This window comes from Microtus ochrogaster, chromosome 4, assembly GCF_000317375.1.
Source record: "Microtus ochrogaster isolate Prairie Vole_2 chromosome 4, MicOch1.0, whole genome shotgun sequence".
NCBI classification, from domain to species: Eukaryota; Metazoa; Chordata; class Mammalia; order Rodentia; family Cricetidae; genus Microtus; species Microtus ochrogaster.
The window spans coordinates 30,232,539-30,255,055 of record NC_022011.1 but is presented as its reverse complement, the minus strand read 5'-3'; the positions used below and the strand labels follow the sequence as shown (position 1 = coordinate 30,255,055).

At 53.9% G+C, this 22,517-nt stretch overlaps 3 protein-coding genes across 4 annotated transcripts in view; 2 read left to right on the top strand and 1 right to left on the bottom strand.

Annotated features, from left to right (window-relative positions):
• The window catches only part of Piezo1 (piezo type mechanosensitive ion channel component 1), a 65,394-nt gene extending 59,473 nt beyond the window's left edge, over positions 1 to 5,921 (top strand). The window contains exons 36-51 of the mRNA XM_013354741.2: positions 131 to 337; positions 515 to 773; positions 839 to 1,027; positions 1,163 to 1,475; positions 1,821 to 1,950; positions 2,040 to 2,187; positions 2,306 to 2,520; positions 2,664 to 2,822; positions 2,908 to 3,055; positions 4,289 to 4,477; positions 4,581 to 4,673; positions 4,766 to 4,938; positions 5,004 to 5,126; positions 5,200 to 5,279; positions 5,362 to 5,578; positions 5,656 to 5,921. Coding sequence (XP_013210195.1) covers positions 131 to 337; positions 515 to 773; positions 839 to 1,027; positions 1,163 to 1,475; positions 1,821 to 1,950; positions 2,040 to 2,187; positions 2,306 to 2,520; positions 2,664 to 2,822; positions 2,908 to 3,055; positions 4,289 to 4,477; positions 4,581 to 4,673; positions 4,766 to 4,938; positions 5,004 to 5,126; positions 5,200 to 5,279; positions 5,362 to 5,578; positions 5,656 to 5,905 — 2,893 coding nt within the window. The 3' untranslated portion in view covers positions 5,906 to 5,921. The remainder of the gene's footprint in view (positions 1 to 130; positions 338 to 514; positions 774 to 838; positions 1,028 to 1,162; positions 1,476 to 1,820; positions 1,951 to 2,039; positions 2,188 to 2,305; positions 2,521 to 2,663; positions 2,823 to 2,907; positions 3,056 to 4,288; positions 4,478 to 4,580; positions 4,674 to 4,765; positions 4,939 to 5,003; positions 5,127 to 5,199; positions 5,280 to 5,361; positions 5,579 to 5,655) is intronic.
• A 295-nt stretch (positions 5,922 to 6,216) lies between these two features.
• Ctu2 (cytosolic thiouridylase subunit 2) lies at positions 6,217 to 12,452 on the bottom strand. The gene is made up of 15 exons (XM_005345799.2): positions 12,354 to 12,452; positions 12,091 to 12,165; positions 10,583 to 10,661; positions 10,343 to 10,402; positions 9,287 to 9,347; positions 8,678 to 8,787; positions 8,217 to 8,503; positions 8,007 to 8,142; positions 7,701 to 7,832; positions 7,174 to 7,265; positions 6,954 to 7,057; positions 6,732 to 6,870; positions 6,549 to 6,615; positions 6,415 to 6,473; positions 6,217 to 6,344 (listed from the first exon to the last, which is right to left on the bottom strand). The coding sequence occupies exons 1-15, from the start codon at positions 12,419 to 12,421 to the stop codon at positions 6,227 to 6,229; spliced, it is 1,587 nt and encodes a 528-aa protein (XP_005345856.1). The 5' UTR covers positions 12,422 to 12,452; the 3' UTR covers positions 6,217 to 6,226.
• A 101-nt stretch (positions 12,453 to 12,553) lies between these two features.
• On the top strand, positions 12,554 to 22,216 carry Rnf166 (ring finger protein 166). 2 transcript variants are annotated; one of them, XM_005345796.2, is made up of 6 exons: positions 12,554 to 12,762; positions 17,572 to 17,728; positions 19,284 to 19,396; positions 19,657 to 19,771; positions 19,952 to 20,059; positions 21,093 to 22,216. In XM_005345796.2, exons 1-6 carry the CDS (start codon positions 12,608 to 12,610, stop codon positions 21,156 to 21,158), a joined length of 714 nt encoding a protein of 237 aa, XP_005345853.1. In that variant the 5' UTR covers positions 12,554 to 12,607; the 3' UTR covers positions 21,159 to 22,216. The 2 variants fall into 2 exon arrangements, with proteins under 2 accessions (XP_005345853.1, XP_026634554.1); XM_026778753.1 differs by lacking the exon at positions 17,572 to 17,728 and having other exon boundaries at positions 12,704 to 12,762.
• The last annotated feature ends 301 nt before the right edge of the window (positions 22,217 to 22,517 follow it).

Here is a 22,517-nt window from a genome sequence, read left to right as displayed (position 1 = left end):
CTGAGCTGCTGACAGGTCATCAGGGTACAGCACTGTTCAGTCTCAGCTGCTCCTTGTATTTCTCCAGGCACCATTTCTCTCCTTCCCCAGAGTCTAAGAATTGGCCCTCTCTGTGCCCTTTCTTCCACAGTGGGCTGGGAGCCGAAGAGCCTTTGAGTAGCATGACAGATGACACCAGCAGCCCCCTGAGCACAGGCTACAACACCCGCAGTGGCAGTGAGGAGATTATCACTGATGCTGGGGACCTCCAGGCTGAGACCTCTCTGCATGGCTCCCAGGAGCTTCTAGCCAATGCTCGCTCACGAATGCGCACAGCCAGTGAGCTGCTCCTGGACAGGTGGGGCAGGTTTTCGAGGGAGTTCTCCTGAGCAGGAAGCCCAGCGGGAGGAGCTAGGTGAAGGAGGCAGGAACTGGCTAGGCCTCGGGTCAGACTGTTGCCATGACTGCAGCCTGGGCTCTGCATCCAAGGGGTTCTTCTGGCTCTTGTCCCTTCACTCCTGTGGTCTTGTGGCAGGCGCCTACACATCCCCGAGCTGGAGGAGGCTGAGCAGTTTGAAGCACAGCAGGGCCGGACGCTGAGGCTGCTGAGAGCCTTGTACCAGTGTGTGGCGGCACACTCAGAGCTGCTTTGCTACTTCATCATCATCCTCAACCACATGGTGACAGCCTCAGCTGCCTCCCTGGTGCTGCCCGTGCTCATCTTCCTGTGGGCCATGCTGACCATCCCGAGACCCAGCAAGCGCTTCTGGATGACAGCCATTGTCTTCACTGAGGTGGGTGACCGCTTGTAGGATTGGGTCTGGGCCACTTGGCCCATGCTAAGTGCTCTGTCTTGCAGGTCATGGTGGTCACCAAGTACCTGTTCCAGTTTGGCTTCTTCCCCTGGAATAGCTACGTGGTGCTGCGGCGCTATGAGAACAAGCCCTACTTCCCTCCACGCATCCTGGGTCTTGAGAAAACTGACAGCTATATCAAGTATGACCTGGTGCAGCTCATGGCCCTTTTCTTCCACCGCTCCCAACTACTGGTGAGCCCACAGGCCAGTGCAGGGGTGGCAGGGGCTCCTTGGAAACGCCAGGAATTCTTGAGCCCAGTGGTGAGGCTGAATATGAGTGACCCAGCGTGGGTCGGCCTCCTGATTGCTTGTCCATATTCTCCATAGTGCTATGGCCTCTGGGACCATGAGGAGGATAGTTTCTCCAAGGACCAATGCAGGAATGGTGAGAAGGACCAGGAGGCTGAGGAAGAGTCAGAAGCTATGCTGGAATCACAGCCTGACGCAGGCACTGAGCATCCGGAGGAGCTGGTGTTGGCTGGTACCCCCAGGGACCACATCCAAGGGAAAGGGAGCGTCAGATCCAATGATGGGATCCAAGAGCCCTTAGAGGACCTCAAGCCCCAGCAGATGAGGCACATCAGCATACGCTTCAGGAGGAAGAAAAAGACCCCAGGACCCAAAGGAACAGCAGCTATAGGTGAGAGCCCAGACTACACCCCTGCTAGATTCCTGGGAGGGGAGGAGACACAGATGACCCTTCAGTTGGAGATGGTCAGCCCAGCACAGGGACAACCCATTAGGAAGGACACAACTGCCCAGTACTCTCCTTGTATCTGCCCTTGGAGTTGTCCCTATACCCAGGTCAAGAAGTCTCAAGCCTACCCCAAAAAAGAACACAACAGAAGTTGCTCCCTCACTGGTGACTGTGGGGAGGTTCCTGTGCTATCTGTAAAGTGGGTGACGTCAGCTTGTTGGCATGGACACAGTCCCTGGTGGGTTCAGGTGGGTTCACTGGCATTCCCCTGGACATACACACTCACAGAGGCTGAGGAGGAGGAAGAGGGGAAAGAAGCTGCAGGGAGAAAGAGCCCACGGCATACTCGAGGGAGAGTGAAGGTCCAGGAAAGAATGAAGGCAGCTGGGCGCTGGCTGAAGAGCTTCTGCCTGGCACTGTGAGTGACCTGGCTGGGGTTGGTGGGCATTGGAGCAGGAAGGTGGTCCCTAGCTGGATACCGATCCCTCGGAGGCTGTCCATCCACAGAGTTAAGAGCATCTACCAACCCCTGCGGCGCTTCTTCCGTGACATTCTGCACACCAAGTACCGAGCGGCCACTGACGTCTATGTGCTCATGTTCCTGGCCGACATTGTCGACTTCATCATCATTATCTTTGGTTTCTGGGCTTTTGGGGTAAGTGGGCATGGGACCCCAGAGTGGAAAGCTGGCTTCTAGGCCTTTGGAGCGCATGGGCTCAGAACTCTGGGGTGCAGCACAGCTCTATCTCCCCAATCTGTGCCCTCTACTGCAGAAGCACTCTGCCGCCACAGACATCGCGTCCTCACTGTCAGATGACCAGGTGCCGGAGGCCTTCCTGTTCATGCTGCTGGTCCAGTTCAGCACCATGGTCATTGACCGTGCCCTCTACCTGCGCAAGACTGTGCTGGGCAAGCTGGCCTTTCAGGTGGTCCTGGTGGTGGCCATTCACCTCTGGATGTTCTTCATCTTACCAGCTGTCACCGAGAGGTAGGTGGTGTGAGGCACTGCCCCCAGGAGCCTCAGTCTGCTCTGAGGCACTGTATGTTCTGGGTGTGGCCCAGCTTGGGTTGGCCTCCAGAACTGTTTCTGTTGGGTTCACCTTCCCTGACATCCTGTCCTGTTCCATTCAGAATGTTCAACCAGAATGCGGTGGCCCAGCTGTGGTACTTTGTGAAGTGCATTTACTTTGCCCTGTCTGCCTACCAGATCCGCTGCGGCTACCCCACCCGTATCCTAGGCAACTTCCTTACTAAGAAGTACAATCATGTAAACCTCTTCCTTTTCCAGGGGTGAGTGTGGTCTGCCTAGGGATCATGAAGAGCAGGTGGAAGCCATGGTAGGTTGTCCCTGCTGACGGAACCTTGGCCTTGGCAGGTTCCGACTAGTGCCGTTCCTGGTGGAGCTGCGGGCAGTCATGGACTGGGTGTGGACCGACACTACACTGTCCCTGTCCAACTGGATGTGTGTGGAAGACATCTACGCCAACATCTTCATCGTCAAGTGCAGCCGAGAGACAGAGAAGGTGCCGGGGCAGAGGATGGATGGGCATCTCTTGGGGGTTTACAACATGCACAGCAGTCCAGAGAAAGAGGTTCCTTAGAGCTCATGGACAGCTGCAGTGGGTCTAGCGGTCAGCGGGGGACAGTGGACTGGGCCCTTGGGTTTGAGTGGTGGAACAGGCAGTTATCAGCAGTGTGTTACCAAGGCTGTGTTTCGTGGATTAGTATATTCACCAAGTGCACGTCCTCACCACTGCAGCCGGCTTAAGGATAGCCCCGCCCCACAAAGAAACCTTGTCCCCTTTCTTAGTTGCTCCCCATCTCCCCTCTCCACCCCTGGTGGTCTGTAGTCTCCTTCCTGTCCGTGGGTTTGCCTGTTGGCTTTCTTCCCTCAGCAGCGTTCTTGAGGTTCTTCCTTGTAGTGGCTCAGGGTCCACTCCTTAGACCCATGTAATAGACTCCAGAGTGCAGAAACCCCAGTGTGTCTACCTTTCCACGGTGGACGGCTGCTGTTTTCACTGTGCGTCAGCCTATATATGGCACTTATGAGGTCACTGTTCAGTCATTTGGAACTGTTTCTCAAGTGGCGACATCTCTCTCACCAGCAAACTGAAGTTCCAGAGTTTGACAGTTCATGTGCTGCTGGCCGATTATCCTTAGAGAATCATCTATTCAGGTCACACCCTTAGATGTGCTCAGGTCATCTGTTAGATTTGTAAGCATTCTTTGTAGGCGCTGGCTATGCCATCCCACCACATGGCTGCTCTGCACTCCCCCACGCTTCTGTGTATGTGTGTGGGTATGCACACCAGTGCAGGTGCCCATGGAGGGCACCAGAGGGCACCAGATTCCCCTGGAGCTGGAGCTGGAGCTGCAGGCAGTTGTGAGCCACCCAACATGAGTTCTGGAAACTGAACCCTGGGCTTCTACAAGAGCAGTCCACCCTCATTTTCACTTTTGAAACCCAGGTTAATTTAAAAACCACTTTTCCCTTTTATGTTTACTTCTGGTGTTCCCCAAAGGTCCCCAGCCATAAGATTGCAGAGATGTCTGTCTTCTGGGAAATGTAAACCCACATCAAGCTCTCTGCTCCAACGTCCTTGCTTGCCACTGTGCAAAAAGTAGGCTCCCCTTCACTAAAGCACCTGATCCTATTCAGAGTTATTCCTGGACCCCAGGCTTATTCGGTGACATCAGGTTGAGGCTTACAGCCTGTGGCCAAGAGGCTGGGAGGGTGACCAGTATCTCCCTTCCAGAAATACCCACAGCCCAAGGGACAGAAGAAGAAGAAAATTGTCAAGTATGGTATGGGTGGCCTCATCATCCTCTTCATCATTGCCATCATCTGGTTCCCACTGCTCTTCATGTCCCTGATACGCTCTGTGGTGGGTGTCGTCAATCAGCCCATTGATGTCACTGTTACCCTCAAGTTGGGTGGCTACGAGGTGAGTAGCCGGCCTCCAGCCCACCCGTTCTCCACTAGCGAGGCTACACCCACTCCTTGTGGACTACAGATAGCTCCATACTGATCATGCATCTCATCCCCAGCCACTGTTCACCATGAGTGCCCAGCAGCCATCTATAGTGCCTTTCACGCCCCAGGACTATGAGGAGCTGTCCCAGCAGTTTGACCCCTATCCAGTAAGTGACCTGCACTGTATCCACTTGGTACAAGGTGGGCTGGCAGGGAAAAGGTGGCCTGCTGCCCCCTAACCGAGGTATGCTCCACACAGCTAGCCATGCAGTTCATCAGCCAGTACAGTCCTGAGGACATCGTCACTGCACAGATTGAGGGCAGCTCTGGGGCACTGTGGCGCATCAGTCCCCCAAGCCGGGCGCAGATGAAGCAGGAGCTGTACAATGGCACTGCTGACATCACTCTGCGCTTCACCTGGAATTTCCAAAGGTAGGTCCTATGCTTACAGGGCTGTGGGGGATGCCCCACACTGCCTAATACTGCCCTCCCCACAGAGACCTGGCCAAGGGTGGCAAGGTGGAGTATACCAACGAGAAGCACACCTTGGAGCTGGCCCCCAACAGCACAGCACGGAGGCAGCTGGCCGAACTGCTCGAGGGCAGGCTTGACCAGTCAGTGTGAGTGCAGACCACTGTGGGCAGGTGGGCAGGAGGGCTTAAGATGCCCCTGACTTGCTGACTCCTCCCACAGCGTCATTCCCCACCTCTTCCCTAAGTATATTCGTGCTCCCAATGGACCCGAAGCCAACCCAGTGAAGCAGCTGCAGCCAGGTGAGTGTGGAATCAGGGTGCTGGGATTCAGCCTAGGCCAGGGATGGGTAACCCCCAGCTCTAACTACCCCGCTCAACTCAGATGAGGAAGACGACTATCTTGGTGTGCGTATCCAGCTGCGGAGGGAACAAGTGGGCACAGGGGCTTCTGGGGCTCAAGCAGACACAAAGGCCTCTGACTTCCTCGAGTGGTGGGTGATCGAGCTGCAGGACTGCCAGACTGACTGCAACCTGCTGCCCATGGTCATCTTCAGTGACAAGGTCAGCCCTCCTAGCCTCGGCTTCCTGGCTGGCTATGGGTGAGTACTGCAGAAGAACCTCCTAGAGCCTCCAGGGCAGTTCTGAGTGGTGGCGGCTCACATGCCTCTCCCGACAGGATCGTGGGGCTATACGTGTCCATTGTGCTGGTCATTGGCAAGTTTATGCGGGGCTTCTTCAGTGACATCTCACACTCCATCATGTTCGAGGAGCTGCCCTACGTGGACCGCATTCTCAAGCTATGCCAGGATATCTTCTTGGTGCGGGAGACCCGTGAGCTGGAGCTGGAGGAGGAGCTATATGCCAAGCTCATCTTCCTATACCGCTCACCAGAAACCATGATCAAGTGGACACGTGAGAAGGAGTAGGAGCCCAGCTCCTGGGTACCGGGAATGAAGGAGCTGCCCCAGGGCAGCATGGCCACCAGGGCTGACAGCGCTCCTTGGAGAGGAGTGTAGCTGCCTGAGGCCGCGAGCTGTGACACATCCTCCTGGCCCATGTAAGCCCTGATGATGCTGCTGTTAAAGGGACACTGGGTCCCTTACCTGTTGCGTCCCCACCCACCTGCTGGGCTGGGGGCCCAGTGTAGCTCAGGGCTAGCCACACTGGGTCTGGGGGCCTGGCTCTCCCTTCCCACAGTACTGTAGAGTTTTCTAAGTAAAAACATTTTTATTTATACAAATGGACAGTTATAGACCAATCCCAGTGTTCTCGCCTTCCTGCTTGATGGCTCTGCTTTCTTCCTCCTCTTCCTCATCATCATCGTCTGTAATCAGATACTCCTGAATTTCCTTAGAGACCCAGGCCCTAAGGGAGACTGCAGTGAGAACCAGTCCTGGGCGTCTCCCCAGAGGTCTCCCCAAAGAACAGGCATTACCTCTGACTGCGGAGCTGAGCCTCGGCCAGGACATAGGGTGGCAATGGGTCCAGGGAGGGCTACAAGAGATGGCAGTGTGAGGAACCATGGGGACCATAGGGACAGCTCATAGGGACATACGGACAGGCACTCACCAGGTCCTTCATGTTTACCCGGCAGCCATAACACAGCTGTTCTATGACACAGGCCTGTGCATCCCCCCTGTAGAAGCAGAACTGAACTTGTGTGCCTGGTCTCATTCTGAACTCTGTTTAAGGCCACAATCTTTCTGCCCCCTCCACCCCTGTCCATAGGGCAGGACACAGGCAGGGTCTTACCTCCTGCCAACTCCCCTGTGGCAGCTCTGGGCCTGACCGTCCCCTGCACCACAGCAGGGGGTGGTAGGTATCGCAGCCTCAGCAGGCAGCATCTGGGAGAGATGTGAGGAGGACTGAGCCCCAAAAGCCGTGGCACTGTCTGCAACAGAGAGGGTTTGAGGGAACCCTGGGGCAGCCAAATTACCCGCCACCCCCAGCACTCAAAGAGGGCCCTGCACGCACCAGCAGTGTCAATGTCCAGTGCACACATGCAGAGGAGGCAGCTGGGGCTGGCGGGGCCAGAGGCACAGCCTTCCCGGGGAGCCTTGACCAGCTTCTCACTTGTCCTGTTGGCAGGTGCACAGGCAAAAAGGGACAGGTAACAAGTATGTCCCCAGTCATGGGTTCTGCGCCCTTCAAGTGTGGGCAGCAGGCTCAATAGCACCCCCAGTGGCACACACACCTGTACACAGTACTGACTGTAGAGGGGAACAGAGTCTGCAACCTCAGGATAAAGGCTTCCATCAGCCGGTGGATGCTAGCCTTTTCTGGAGCCTAGGGACAATCAGATAGGGATTTTAGAAGGGACGAGGGCCACCTAAAGCAAGTACCACGGGCTTCACATGGCCAGCCCGAGGGGACTAAGATCAGCATAGGATTTACACAGTGTGGATACAGGTCCTCTTGCTACCTCTTCACCTCAGGGACAGACTAACCCTCTCCCTCCAAGCTACCTCCTTAGAGGTACCAGCCTGCTCCTCCAAGGTACAGGGCATGCTTGGAGGGCCCCTAGATACATGAACACTGCTACTGGCCTTTTCAGAGGCAGTGCTAGAGTCGCAGAGAACCAGCTGGGACAAGGCCAGTCCTAGAGCAAGAAGGGCTGAAGCTGGCTGGCAAGGACTCAAGATCTGACAGTGCACCAGGGATTTCTGACCCTGTATGGAGGGGCCACCCCCAACCAGCCCACGCACTTCTCCACAGGCCCACCTTGGTATCGATGGCTGGTGTGAAGACCGAGGGAACGCCAAATAGGCGGTTGTAGAAGGCCACTTCCTTCAGGGTGTGGTCCCGCATAGGCCTCACCAACACCACATCCCCATGCCGCTCATCTGAGAAGCCCTGGGGAGCAGACACTATGGCTCAAATCCTAGCGTACCTCCTATTACTGCCACTGCCAGCTATGGTTGGGTCTCAGGCCTCTCCACTTGGAAGACCCCAGGATAACACAGAAGTGCTTTCAAAGGAAGGAGGACAAAGAGGCCAGGGACACCATGACCTCTAGGCCCCGCATACCGTGTCCCAGGCAAGGAAGGCTCCTCTCCCTAAGGCCAGGTTGGTCATAAGCTTGATGGCCAAGCGGGTACAGCTCTCCCCAGTCATCACCTTGCAGTAGCCATGGGTTCGGGCTACATGCACAATCAGATGGGTCCTGTGATGGGGTGAATTACAGAAGCTGGAGCTGGAGTCCTACAAGCCAGGCAGGGCTAGGGGTGCTGCACTCACCTCAGGGTCTGCAGAAGCTCCTCTTTGGCTGTCAGCGTCTTTATGGAACTGAACAACCTAGACAAGGCCTCAGTCTGAGCAGCTGTGGGGAACCCAGCCATGCCTAGGGGATCCTGGCTGTGGGTTGGGTGTGACTGATCCTCCCCCTGAGCTGGGCTGGCACAGCCCTCAGACCCTAGCACATGCTGCTGCTGCAGGAAGCTGTCCACAGCCGTTTTGTAGGCCTCCTCTGTCCCTGCGGGCTCTTGGGAAGCACAGCACAGCACGGATGGTGGCAAGCTGAACACCTTCCAGGATGTAAGAATGGATATTGAGGTCAAGGCCATACCAGCCCTCTGAAACAGTGGGAAAGCCAAGGCCCAGGGCAAGAGGCCCACAGGATGGCTCCAATAAGCAAGAATGTGGCCCTGATGGGTACCCCTCCAAGGTTACTACAGCACCACCTGGGCAGACCTACCTACCTCCTCTAAGGCAACTACATGCCATGGGAAGCCAGTGTTCTGCAGGATCAGCTTCACCTCAGCCAAGGTCTTCACCCTGTCCTGTAGGCTCTGGCCACAGGCTGCTCCCTCTGTAAAGCCCAGGCAGGAAGTATGTCAGATTCACAGAGGAAGTGGAACAGATGGAGGTGGTCAGTGCCACACACAGAAGTCACACCACGTCTACTCTTCACACATTTTGTTTGTTTGTATTTTGAGATAGGGTTTCTCTGTAGCTTTTGGAATCTGTCCTGGAACTCACTCTGTAGACCAGGCTGGCCTAGAACTCACAGAGATCTGCCTGTCTCTGCCTCCAGAGTGCTGGGATTAAAGGTGTGCACCACCACCACCCAGCCAGAGAAAGTTTCCCTGGACTGGCTTCCCTCACAGCTAAAGGACTGGCTTCCCTCACAGCTAAAGAAACTGGCTAGTCTTTCATCCCCAAAGACCAGTTCTAAACTCATCTTCTTCAATCCCTGGGCCCTTCAATAGAGCTGAGAAGGCACCGCTGTCCCCAGTGTGTCCCCTAAAGGGGCTGTTGAGGTTCACCAGTTATTGTTGGGGACTGAATGGAGGAGCGGCCCAACATACCGTCAACATAGATGACTCCTGGCACAAAGCGTAGTCGTTTTGCAGAATCCTGACTCAGACCCTGGAAGAGAAGTGTCAGGACTCAGGCCTGGCCAAAAGCGTTTCTCTGGACTTCAGACTCTCCAGACAGTGGACAAAACAGCCTGGTCTCCCCTCAGAGGGGTGTGTATGGGCCAAGTCTTCCTCCCACAGGAGAAAGTATGGGTCTGTCTTCCTTCCTATACATGGATCAATGGGTCTGGGTCTCCCTTCCCCACAGGAGAAGGAAGTGGTTAAGTCTTCCCTCCCATATGAGGGCATGCCCTGTCAGTATCAGAAACTTTAGAACCCACCCTCTCTAGTCTGTTTCTGACACCTATGCAGCCTGAGACAACCAGCTGGACCATGGGGCAGTGGGGACACTGTACCACCTGCTGGGCACCTCAGAACCCTCAGGAAGTGTTTGGTAGGTTAAGAACCATGGGAGGCAGGGGCAGAAAAGATTCCAAGGGGAGCAGGGTCAGGCACTGACAAATGGCTTCATGGTGAGCTCCTCCACATGTACAGCTTTACGGGAGCAGCAGGTACGACAAAACCCCAGAACTACAGGGTGTTCCCAATGAAGCAGCACTGTCACTTAGGTCAGACTGCTGACTCCGATCAACCACAGCCTCGACTCTTTTGCCGCTCTATGGTGAAAGGAGCATGTGGGTCCCTCTTCTGTGCCAAGGCCCCTCAAAGAAACCCTGCATGCCCTCAGCAGTGCCAGGCATTCTCAGCTCAAGTCCCTATTCTCTCTGCCTCACCCTCTTCCACCTAGGCCACTTCTCCCTGTCTTCGGCAAATACTTCTCTCTACCCACAAGTCACAATTGGCCAAACTTGGATACTACCAAGTAAAGCTAAATGGGGATGTACCTGGGGACCCAGATGAGTACATGTGAGATCCTACGGGTGTCCCAGCTGGGGAGGGGGGGTCTGTCTAGGGTCAACCAAAAACTTTGCAGTGCAAGCTGAGGAAAGAGGCCCCGGTTAATTCAGTCCAGAAGTTCAGGCCCAAGGGATGGTGTGGACGTACCTCAAGGACTTGCCAGACCATAGAGCTGGACGAAGGGCCCCCAGACCACGCCAACAGCACCTGGGGTACGAAGAGAGGATCAGCAAGGACCTGCATCTCCAACGTGAGCAAGTCTGTTTCATTCTTAGACAGCCCAAGACACCAAGTCTACCCTCAAGGTCCAGAGACAGCAGGCCAGCTGAAGAAAGGCACATATAGGAAGGAAGCAGGGGCTGACAGCCCAGCACTCCCCACAAGTACCTTCTCGCCAGGAAAGATGAGTCGGTTCTTCCCAAGCATGGCTCTGAACTTGTGAACATAGAATGCCTTGAAACAATCCCTGTAACAGACACAGAGAGAGGCTGTTCCACACCTGCCCACCAGCCTAAGACCCTGTGGGTGATACTGTCCCTCTTGGCAGTATCCACTCTTAGAGGCAGATACTCTGCCAGAGCCTGTTGGGGAAATTAGATGGAGGAGCTCTCCTGGCTATGACTCTCACTGCACTACCCAGATCCCATCAGATGTGAGCTGCGGAAGCTCCACAGGTGCTTGGAAGGACTCAGCTAAAAGAAAGCTGAACTGGAACTAGAACAGGGGGGAAGTCACCAAAGCCTCTCAATAACAAGTGTTGATCTACTGATGATGCCCCAATAAACAGAAGGGTTGCTTCTCTGAGACTCAGACCCCTGCTGAACCGAGCAGCCCTCATTTCCAGATATTCCTAAGTTGTTAATTACATCAGTACCTACCTTGCCCAGGTTACAATTACTGGTAACACTACCTTTTCTTTCAAATCTGGGCTCCCAAAACATGGTGGGTGACAAGATAGGTTCTGGAAATCAGTTTCTGTCCCTTCACCAGAAAATCTTTAAAAAACAGACTCAGAGATCCAAAGGAACTTAGACACGTGAAATCCTCACTCACTCAACAAACATACACTACACAAAGCTACTGCTAACACCACTAGGTATTAGAAGAAAAACACTGGAGATTCATGTTCCTGCCCTCGGGGAGCTAGAACTCTGGGGTAAAACAGTCAAACATGAAAAGCTGTAATTCAAAAGAGGTATGAGGGACCCATTAAAGTTACAGATAAAACGTGAATCCTCCTGCTGTGGCCCCCATGGGAATAATCTCTTGTTCTCCTTCCAAGTCTGTGTGGCCATCAAATAAAATGGGTATCTCATAGCCGGGCAGTGGTGGCGCACGCCTTTAGTCCCAGCACTCAGGAGACAGGTGCAGGGGGATCTCTGTGAGTTTGAGGCCAGCCTGGTCTACAAGAGTGAGTTCTGGGACAGCTAGAACTGTTACAGACCTGTCTCAAAAAAAAATAGGTATCCCATGAAAGAAGGAACAATTTCCACCCAGAGTACCTGCCCAAGTTCCCAAGATGTTCTGATCTGACCTGGACGGATTCCAAGTGCCCGAAAAGCCTGTCTTTCAACGCACCTTTTCCCTCGAGTCTGGGCACTCCACAAGCTTCCCCAGAGATCTTCCTACCACTAGGCCCATCAAGGAAATTTGTGGGATTCTGTTTGACAGGATTTCTCTGCAGCCCAAGCTGGCCTCGAATCTGAGGTAATTCTCCTATCACGGAATCCCTAGTGTTGGAAATACAGGCATGAGCCTAGTTTAGATGACAAGAGTCGTTACCAATGGTTCCCACCACTACTTGTGGTCCGAGCCAACGTGACAAGCACGTACAATGTAACCGTCCCCTTACAGGGAAAAAGCCAGCCTGGAAAGGGGGGCTGCAGAGATCTCACCTGCAGAAGGCGTCTCCCGCTCGTATCACCACCACCGGCAGGCCTTCCGCGCACTTCACACATTTCTGCTCCCGGCTGTGAAGAAAATAAGAACATCCATGGCAAATCCTCCCACCGCAGCGAACTTGGAGGAGCCAGTCTCGCTTCCCAGCCTGGCTCACACACCAGGGCCTATGCTTAGTTCTAGCTGCCGACTCCATTCCGGGTCGCTGCGACCCTAAGGGCGCGGGGACAATCCCTGGCCTGGTACAGACGGCTCTTACCCCGGCCGTGGCACGGGCGGAGGCTCCCGCTGAGCCGACACCGTGTAGTCCTCACCGGCCTGACACATGGAGATGATGGGCTGGTCCGCAGTAGGGGAAAGCCAGCGCGCCAAGATGACGTTGGCGCGCAGCTGACACAGTTGTGACGCAAACACGGGGGCGGGGCGAGCGGTGACGCCAGTGCGGCGCCGTCGCGGCAGTGACGCCGGCCTCCCGGCCTGGATAGGGGGCAGCGGCGGCGGCCTTGCCGGGGGATGGCGATGTTCCGCAGCCTGGTGGCCTCGGCACAGCAGCGGCAGCCGCCAGCTGGGCCCGCGAGCGGCGACAGCGGCCTGGAGGCGCAGTTCAGCTGTCCCATCTGCCTGGAGGTGTACTATCGGCCGGTGGCCATCGGCAGCTGCGGCCACACGTGAGCGCGCGCGCCTGGAGCCCGCGGGAGGGAGGTCCGGGCAGGGGTCGTGGCGGGCGGCCGCCCGGGGACTTGGGGAAGTCAGCCCTGCCCCTACCCGCCGGCCGCGCGCGCGGCCCCCCGCACCCGGGCCTAGGGAAACCCTGCACCCGCCCCGGCCCCGCGCGTTGCCAACGGCCGCCGGCTGCTTCGAGGGTGGCGGACGAGGCCGCTGCGCCAAGCGCGGGCGTTCGGGCTTGTGGAGATCGGGCGGGCCGTTGTAAATAAATGAGTTGTGGCTTTTGCAATCCACTCTTATCCACCCCATGTCTACTCGTTTTGACTGTCACGGAAATGAGTTCCCTGAAGTTAGGAAAGAGGATCGTTTGGGGCCTGATGCTGTTATGTTTTGAAGGACTTGGCCTATTCTGAACCTGAAGCTTCCAGGCAGCAGGGCCTACCGGGCCCCAGACACCGGAGACCTTGTTAGGTGCCCAGCTGAGCCAGGACCTCCCCCAATCTGGCTCCTCCTCCTCCGTGTTTCAGGAACTTAAATTTGAGGTTGTGACTGCTCGCAGGAGGGAGCGGTGCTTAAGGCCTTCTCAGCGCCAGCCTGGTTGGGAGGGAGCCGAGACAGAGCGTCTGCTCCATGACCTCCCCACAGTACAGCTCTTGAGATGAGCAGTTAAAAAAAGGGCAGGAGGACTTCTCAGTAGAGGGCCACGCCGCTCAGGAGGTGGGGCTCTCCACGGCTTGGGGTGCACGCAGATTGGTGGGAGGCTTTTTGCAAACAGAGGCAGCTGATTTTGGAGACTCTGCTGCAGAGGGAACTGGAACTGCTGGGTGGGCGTGTGCCTGCTAGTCATCCAGGGAGGTGGCAAGGACCTTGTCTCCATCCAAAACTGCCTTCCCTTTCCCTGTCCCAGTGTCAGGCTGAACAGGGGTCCCGCTCGCCCTGGAGAGAGCTCTGCGGAATTGTCTGTAAGGGCACAGCTCCTACTCAGTCTAGTGTTACTGGGGCATTCTAGCAGGAAGCCTTTGATCGGGACCCTCTTTTTTTCTTTCTCCTTTTTTGTATGCTTGCATGAGTAGCGTTTTACGGTGTGTTCTGTGAGGTTTGTCATTTTGAAAGCCTTGCCTCCAGCCCCTTCACTCAGTGCACACAGGCCACCATGTTTTCTGTTTCCTAGTATTCACCAAGCAGCACTTGACACCCCTTCCCCCCAAGTCTTATTATGCTGTCCCCCTGGCAAGATAGAACATAGGATTGGAAAGCATCTGTCCTATAAAACTGTTTCCATTGCTGCTTCTGCAAGCTTCTGTCCAGACATCCTTCACCGGGGTGGTCCTCCTTTCTTTGTTGGTTCCATTTTCCATTTGCCCAGCTGTTCTCACCTACTTTAATCTGCAGTCTCTTGGGTGTAGCCTGTGTTCAGAAGAGTGTGAGGGTTGAGCTTTTGTCTCACCTTTTAAAAATGCACGTCTTTGAGCCACCTGACTGGAAGCAGTTTCCTTCCTGAGGCTTTCTTGTGCGTAGAGCCCTGCACACCTGGGTTCTGCTGTGAACCCTGGCATGTTGGCTGTCATGGGGCCCCATTGGATGCACCATCTTACCAGCCTCATAGGGATTGGCTGGCCGTCCAGCTTAGGGCCAGTGATGGAGACCAGTTCCAGGGCTGGGTGTGTGGTTGCTGATGCCACCTCACCTGCGCTGTGGGGGTAAGGTAGGTGACAAGGAGCCAGTCTTGACGGCAGGAAAATGCCTCTGAGAATCTTTGCACAGTTGCTGCTGCCCTGTCTCAGGCTGCTTCTCTTAACTTGGTTAAACATGTCTTGCCAAGTGGTGGCTCCCTCAAAAATGAGAGTGCAGGAACTTTTGACACGGCCTGAGCTGTAGGCCTGTCCTCACTGCAAAGGGACCTTTCCTTGGTATCTCATAATGCCAGAGGGACATTGGCTAAGTCATCTGCAGATTCAAGAAGATTCTCTCATCCCTTCTGACCAGCGTGACTTCTCAGCCCCACCCCAGAGCCTGCTGAGAAGTCACAGGAAACAGACTACACACTGGCTTCTTGCAGCCTCCTCACACTCTTCTAGGCTGCCATCTTCCTGGAGGCTGAGTCAGTGCCTCTCTTCCTCCCGGTGCCATCAGCACTTGTGATTTTGTGCAGGAAAAAACCATTAGCTTCCATCTTCAACCTAGACTCTCCTTCATTCTGTGTACCTATTCAGTAAACTCAGCCTGGTTCAGTTTTACGTTCCTCCACCGTTATCCCACACCCTTAAAATCCAGTCCTAACTTGCTTGAATGAATTAGCAAACTCATTAAGCTCTTTATTAGCAGTGCAGTGCACTTCCTCCTGGGCTACACTTCCTGTTTCCCCTGTAGGAGCACGTTAATGTACATTTATATGTTCTTAAAAACTTCAGTCTGGTTACAGGTCTAGAGGCAGCTATTGATGGGCCCTGGGGGACATCAGTACCACCTGACCTGGCATCTCGTTCACGGAAAGTCACTGCCGGTTCAGTAAACAATGAGGGATTTCCTCAGCCAAAGGTGGAAAAGGCAGTGTCTCAGGGGTTTGGGGATGAAAGTGTATCTTCTGGGTGGAGATACTACTTCCTCAGGTGTGATAACCCCTTGAGAATCTGAGGGTCCAAAGTTCTCAGCTGTAGTAGGGTCCTCCCACACATTTCCATTCCAGTTTATAGGATCCTGTTCTTTACCAGTTATTGCTCACACCCTCAGTGGTTGGGACTTGAATTTTTGTTGTGATTCAGCCAACCTTATAAATGAGCCTTGATTTTCTGCATCTTGAGCTCTGTGGCTGCTGGACAGAAGATTCTCTTCCAGAGCACACTTGGAAACCTTTAGACTGTTGGTGCACATCAGGAACTAGTCGGTTTTATCACGATACTATTGTTGTCCTTCCTCATATGAGATGCTGGAAGTAGGTTAATTTTATTAACTCATCCAGAGATGCTAGAAGCAACCAACCACAGCATCATTTCCCTTATTTTTCCACAAATTGTCAAAAGTTTTATATATAGAGTTACCAAATCCATTGCCTCTAACAATTAGTGAATCAAAATAAATCCATTATCCCTTAAGTTTATAAAATAGTTAACACCATGAACTTCCAGTACTCTCCAAGCTTTTCAGGAACTGTGGGTGTTGGCAAATTGGAAAGCCAATTCCAGATACTTTAAATTTTTTCCTTATGTTTCTCTTGCTTTAAAACCAATTCTGACACAAAATCTGTATTAGGCAGTATTCTTTAGAGAAGCAGAACTTATAGAATGAATATATATACATATATGTGTACATATGTATATATAAATATAAAGGAGATTGATTAGAATGACTTACAGGCTGTGGTCCAGCTAATCCCAACAATGGCTGTCCACCAATGGAAGGTTTAAGAATCCAGTAGTTGTTCAGTCCACAAGTCTGGATGTCTCAGTTCATCTTCGGTATATGCCAGAATTCCAGAAGAGTTGCCTCTAATGCCAGTGAAGGAATGGATTTGCCAGTGAGAGCAAGAGCAAGGAGGCAAAGAGAGCAAGCTTCCTTCTCCCATGTTCCTTATATAGGTTGTCAGCAGAAGGTACAGTCCAGATTAAATGGGGGTCTTCTGCCACTTTAATCCCAGCACTGAAGAGGCGGAGGCAGGTAGAGTTCAAGGCCACCCTGGTCTACAGAGCAAGTTCAGGGACAGCAAGGGCTACACAGAGAAACCCTGTCTTGAGAAAAATAAATAAATAAAAGTATAAATAAAAGTGGGTCTTCTACTTCAAATGATTTAATTAGGAAACCATCCTTCATAGGTGTACCCAGCATAAGTCCAGATATAGTCAAGTTGACAACCAAGAACAGTTGTCAACTTGCACAGCTATGCCCCGTTCCTTTCTGTTCTCTATGGGTGTGCATCTGATGAATGGAAGACCCTGCAAACACCAGCTGGGGTGTGGGCAGGCAAGGACAGAGCTCTTGCTGCTGGCATCTGGGAGCGTGTCAGAAAGAGACTGGGCCCCTACTAATTCTCAGTGCTCCAAGTCTATGCCCAGTACCCAAGCCAGGGTAGTCCCTCCTGTCACCAGGCTTTGACTCCGAATCCAAGGACCCCCTCCTGGGGAGGGCCTTAGTCCTGCCTCAATGAAGTGATGGGACAGACTTAATTGACTTCCCAGGGGAGGCCTTAACCTTTCTTAGGAGTGGATGGCAGGTAGGCTGAGGGGAAGGGGTTGGAGAGGAGGGAGAGGAAATTGGGGTTGATATGTACAAATAAATACATAAAAAAATTTAAAAAGTAGGCTGTTGAAGGGACTTTTGAAGCCATGCCCACTCACACTGCCCCTTGTTGAGTGGTCCCAACTGGGATTTGGGTACTTGCTAGTGCCTACAACACCTTAGGTCTCTTAAAAAACAAACAAAAAAAAAGGACCCCCTGCTGCCTCAGGAGACTTGCCTGGCCAGTGTTGACCATGTAGTGGAAGGGCTCCAGGCCTGGCATTTTGTTCTGCATAGTTGTTAGTCACTTTACTCCCTGGCTCCCTGGCCTGATACCCTGACCCCTGAGGTTTTGTCAGTTAATCGCATGATCTCGAGACTCTCAGGAAAGAAATGATCATCCTATCCCAGGGTTGCTCTTATTGGGATACAGGCTGCAGGGGATACACCACATACAGGAGGGTTGTACTCTTAACTATGACCTGTGGGGGGTGGGAGTGTGGGCATAAGATTGTGTCCAGAACTATCAGTAGCAACTGGGGAGCCATTCTGTACATGCTGGCATGGAAGAAGTAGCCTCAGGTCCATGTCACCTGCAGGTTCTGCGGGGAGTGCCTCCAGCCATGTCTGCAGGTGCCATCCCCTCTGTGCCCGCTCTGCCGCCTGCCCTTCGACCCCAAGAAAGTGGACAAGGCCTCTCATGTAGAGAAGCAGCTCTCATCTTACAAGGCACCCTGCCGGGGTTGCAACAAGAAGGTACCCGCCCTACTCGGGTTTCCTAAGGCTGGGAGGCTCTGGGTGGGGCAGCTTCCGCCCATGGGTTCTACTGTCCCATAGAGGAACGGGGTGCATGGGCTCACACCCCTTCCTGTCGATTAACCACATTTGCTTCAGTGTGGCAGACCCTCTAGGAGCTCCAGGGAAGCCAAGCTGTCACAGCGGCCTAACCTAGGCTCAGCTGACCCCGCACTGTGACTGATGGGGACTGAGCACTCAGGCGGTGACAGACAAATCTGGGGAAGCCAAGAAGGTTCTGGGGACTGTGAGTTGGCAGGGCCTTTCAAGGCTGAGCTCTGTGCACCTAATGCTAGAGTCTGTCCTTAGGAGAATGGCGTGAGCGCTGTCCCCGCACTATCACACAGGCCCTGCCACTGGTGTTGGGGCTTACAGGCCACTTTCCAGCCTGTCCCCAGAGCCTGCCTCACTCCCCCTTTCCCCCTTGTTCCCAGGAAACTAAGCAGCCATGAGTGCACTTGTCATTTATGTTGCAGGCCTCCCTGTGTCTCTAGTTACTGTTTTTGTGAACTTGTCACAGTGTTCTAAAGGTCACCAGGCAGATGAACTAGAACTGTCCTGGGCCTGGAGTAGTGAGGCTGAGTCGGTTGCCGTGGTCCTCCTTGGTGCTTGGGTGCCCTGGCTGGACTTTCCTAGGGAGACTAGAGGCCAGAAGCCTGTCAGTGTTACATGTGAAGTAGCTCCACTCCTCACTTGAACACCTCAATTTTCAAACTGTCTTCTGGAGCAAATTTCCCTGCTGCATGGGTACCCATCTGTGACAAGTGACTCAAGGAGGACCTTCTTGGACCCTTGCAGGTCTTAGGTACAAACTCTGGATGCTGGGGACATGTGCTGTAGCCACCTGCCAATAGTGGTATATTAGCATGTCTTCTTTCCCCCTTAGTCTTTGAGCTCTACCCCCAGCCTTGGTGTGCACCCTCAGGGAAAGGCTGGCCATGGGTTCTTTTCTCTCTTCAGGGTAACTCATTGAGCCCTTGTTGGATGGACTCTCCTGCTGAGCATCCCCTGCCAGTTCCCTGTCCCTTGCCTTCAGGCCAGGCTGCTGCCCTTGGCATGGCTGTGATGACTTGATGGGGAGCTGAGTGGTAATTATCACACTGTGTTGTGATCTTCACCACTAAAAGTATTTGTCAGAGCAGGGGTCTTTCATTGGTTTCCCCCTGGGGGTGTGAGCCTTTTTTCCTAGTAGGTATGGATCCTGTCCACTCATTGGAACAGCTTCCCTGAGTCCCTAAGAGAGGGACCTGTTATTCGTGTCCTGGGGGATTAGTGACCTGCACCTGCTCTCTACAGCTACCCTAAGAGCCATGAACACGGCTGTCTGTGTGGCTCTGTAGAGACCTGTGTGTCTTCATGTGTTACCTCTTGTTTGCCAGGGTCCCTCCCGGCAGCCCCAGAGCCTGTGAGTGTTTTAGGAGCAGAAGGGATGGATCTGATCTTTTGCTGGTCATTCTCTGTCCCTGCTGCCCGAGGTCATGACCTGCCCAGTTCTGCTTCTCCTCTCATCTATTAGGTGACTCTGGGGAAGATGAGAGTGCACATTTCCTCCTGCCTGAAGGTCCAGGAGCAGATGGCCAACTGCCCCAAGTTCGTCCCTGTGTTGCCCACATCTCAGCCCATCCCCAGGTAGGCAGCCTTCAGGATGGGGACCCAAGACGGGCAGAGTGAGGGTACTTCCTAGGCCAAGGACCCTATAGTCACTTCCCCTCTGTCATGGCCATATCCCATTAGTCCAGCATGTGGGGTAAATAGAGGACCAGGACTTTCTTTCCAAGGTGTATGGTCCTCCTTAGGGCCAGACTGTCCACAGAGGGGAGGGCAGGTTTCGGGAGGAGTTGGGACAAGTGCTCTCAGCCCTAACCTCGCTCAGTGTCTTCCACCCCCAGCAATATCCCCAACCGGTCTACCTTTGCTTGTCCCTACTGTGGAGCCCGCAATCTGGATCAGCAGGAGCTGGTGAAGCACTGTGTGGAGAGCCATCGCAGTGACCCCAACCGTGTGGTGAGCATCGGCAGCACGGGGCTTCTGCCTGAGGGAGACACGGGGTCAGGCCTGGTCTGGGGATGAAGATACACAAGTGTGTACCTTAGGTGCTGCTCTGCAGGCCTTGCTATGGTTGGGTGGGTGGGCAAGCAGACAGGGAAGGCCCCCTCCCTGCTACCCCCAACTTCTGTGTTCTAGGTGTGCCCCATCTGCTCGGCAATGCCCTGGGGGGACCCTAGCTACAAAAGCGCCAACTTCCTGCAGCACCTGCTGCACCGGCACAAGTTCTCCTATGACACCTTCGTGGTAGGTACCCCGCCCAGCTCCCTCAGGGTCGCCTGGGCTGTGACAGTGCCAAGACTCCGTTGCCACTGGGAGGGCACCAGGCAACCACACTTGTCATGAGGCTAGCTGCTCTGGGTCCGTTGGTGCCCACTCTGGGCCATCTGAGGCAGTACCTTGGTTTTGTACCAGCTTCAGAGATAGAGTCCCTGGTATACTCACCTCAAGGTGATAGTGAAGAGAAGCTGCCTAATCCCGGCCCACCTGCTGCCCCTCACCCAGGCTTTTCCTTCTAGGCATCCCCCATGTATTCATCACCTCCTGCATCTTCCAGCCAGCCAGAGTTTTCTTTCTTCTGGTCCCCAGGGCTGGAGATCTTGTTGCCCCTGACTGAACTTTGATCTTAGAAACCCCAGTTCTGGCCGGGCGATGGTGGCGCACGCCTTTAATCCCAGCACTCGGGAGGCAGAGGCAGGCGGATCTCTGTGAGTTCGAGACCAGCCTGGTCTACAGAGCTAGATCCAGGACAGGCTCCAAAGCCACAGAGAAACCCTGTCTCAAAAAACCAAAAAAAAAAAAAAAAAAAAAAAACCAAAAAGAAAAAGAAACCCCAGTTCTTGGCCAGGAAAATGGGTCAGTGGATAAAGGCTCCTACTGCCAAGCCTGACAACTTGCGCTCAATCCCTGGAATCCCTAAATTAGAAAATCCTCTAACTCCCATCCCACATATGCCACACACGTCTGTACACACACACTAAATAAGCTGGACAAAGAAGCTGTTCCCATCTGAAGGGAAACCAGCTCATTCATGAACCCACCCCTCTTAGTCTCAAATCTGCAGACTACTGACCTGCAACATGATCCCGAGAGAATTTTGGGAAGCCGCTGGGAAGAACTGGGGAGCTAGATAGGGCTCTAGCACCCTGAGGTATTTTTTTGAAGGGAGACTTGAGATCACAGAATGGTGTTTGGGTGGATTAGCATGGAAGGGGTTTGGCTGTTGGGAGCCATCCTGGTCCTCCCAGCACTCCCAAAACTTACCTGTACTTGTTTCTAGGACTACAGCATTGACGAAGAAGCCGCCTTCCAGGCTGCCCTGGCTCTGTCCCTCTCTGAGAATTGAGGCACACACAGCCTGGCCACCTGCCTCAAGTCAGGGGTCGAAGACACAATCCCACATCACGGGATAGGGCGGTTGCCCTCCTGCCCTGGCACCTGCACAGGAGTGCGCCACTGGGCTAAGTGGAATTTCACACAAGGAGAGCTGGTCTCAGAGCCCCCAGGGCCGGGGTGCTGGCTAGCTGGCCCCTTGCCATCAAGCAGGGCCACTGGGTCCCGGCCAGAAGCACTGGGTCATCGGTGCTTCAAGAGGTGCTGGCCATTGGGTTAGAGCAGTTGGCTGCCTTTCCCAGCCGTGCTATCCTCGTGTGGAGAAGGATGAGGTGCCCTAAGCTGTGCCCAGCAGGACCAGGGGAGGAGGCGCCTAGCCAGGCTGCCAGCCCACCCGGTCCCCAGCTTCGCTTCCACCGTAAGCATTTGGTACTGGCTTTTGTGATATTTAGGAACCCTGCGTTTTTCTATCTTATCCTGTGTGATAATCTTTTCACGTTTTCTAGAGCAAATCAAAGCAGTTCCTCTTCATACCGCAATACCTGTGTTTGACTAGGAAGAACAGTATTTTTATGGAGCATTTACAAAGCTATATTTTTAAAAAAAAAATAGTCAAAAATAAACACTTGTGTGGGATCAGTGCAAAGTGGGAAAGAGAGTGGGCATAGCCAGGGCTTCATCTGTGTGAGACAGAGGTGGGGTCCCCAAGCCACTTGCTCTTTGAGGAAGAGGCTCTTGTTTGCGGTTTTCTTTATGATAATGACCCAGACGAAATCCTACTACCCCTGGCCACTTGCTGTGGCTGCTCCAGCAGTTGTAGGACAGTCGAGGCAGAAGCGGGTCCCTCTCCTGTCCCAGGAATTGTCCATGGCTCCCTGTCACCTTCCAGAGCCAACCACATCCCTCCTTATGCAGGGACTGCCCTTAGCAATGGTAGAGCCCTCAGAGGCTGGAGAGGCCTGCTCGGTGGCAGGTCAGGCCCGGAACCATTTGTCGGCATCTTGTTCTGTTCATGGCATACATCCTGCCTTTTCAGAGGAGTTTAAATAAAATGTTTGAGAGCATCCACGGCAGCCCTGGTGCTGGGTTTGACTGTCAGTGTCAGCTAGGGGCTGCCAGGGTCCACAGCCCTTCCTCGCCTGATGGTGCTTTTTCTCTGGTAGTTGTACCACTATGTGCTCTTGGTCACCTTACCTTTTTACTGGCCTCTGGGTGGCCTACAGAGTGGTGGAGGCATCAGCACCAGTTCCTTCTCTCAGAGGCTCCGTTTCTTACTGTTCTGGGGCTGGATCCTGGATCTTGTGAGGTAGGCCAGCTGTTGTGACTTTTCAGGGGCCACCTCCAGGGCACAGGGTGCCCTGCTGTCATCTAG

Excerpts from the sequence above, each read along its gene's own strand:
- Ctu2 (XM_005345799.2), bottom strand. The coding sequence starts at position 12,421 with ATGTGTCAGGCCGGTGAGGACTACACGGTGTCGGCTCAGCGGGAGCCT. Across the intron at positions 9,348-10,342 it reads TGGTCTGGCAAGTCCTTGAG|GGTCTGAGTCAGGATTCTGC; the intron begins GTACGTCCACAC and ends CTTCTCTTCCAG. Across the intron at positions 8,504-8,677 it reads ATGTAGTTGCCTTAGAGGAG|GTGTTCAGCTTGCCACCATC; the intron begins GTAGGTAGGTCT and ends ACATCCTGGAAG.
- Rnf166 (XM_005345796.2), top strand. The coding sequence starts at position 12,608 with ATGGCGATGTTCCGCAGCCTGGTGGCCTCGGCACAGCAGCGGCAGCCG. Across the intron at positions 17,729-19,283 it reads GCCGGGGTTGCAACAAGAAG|GTGACTCTGGGGAAGATGAG; the intron begins GTACCCGCCCTA and ends CTCATCTATTAG. Across the intron at positions 19,397-19,656 it reads ACATCTCAGCCCATCCCCAG|CAATATCCCCAACCGGTCTA; the intron begins GTAGGCAGCCTT and ends TTCCACCCCCAG.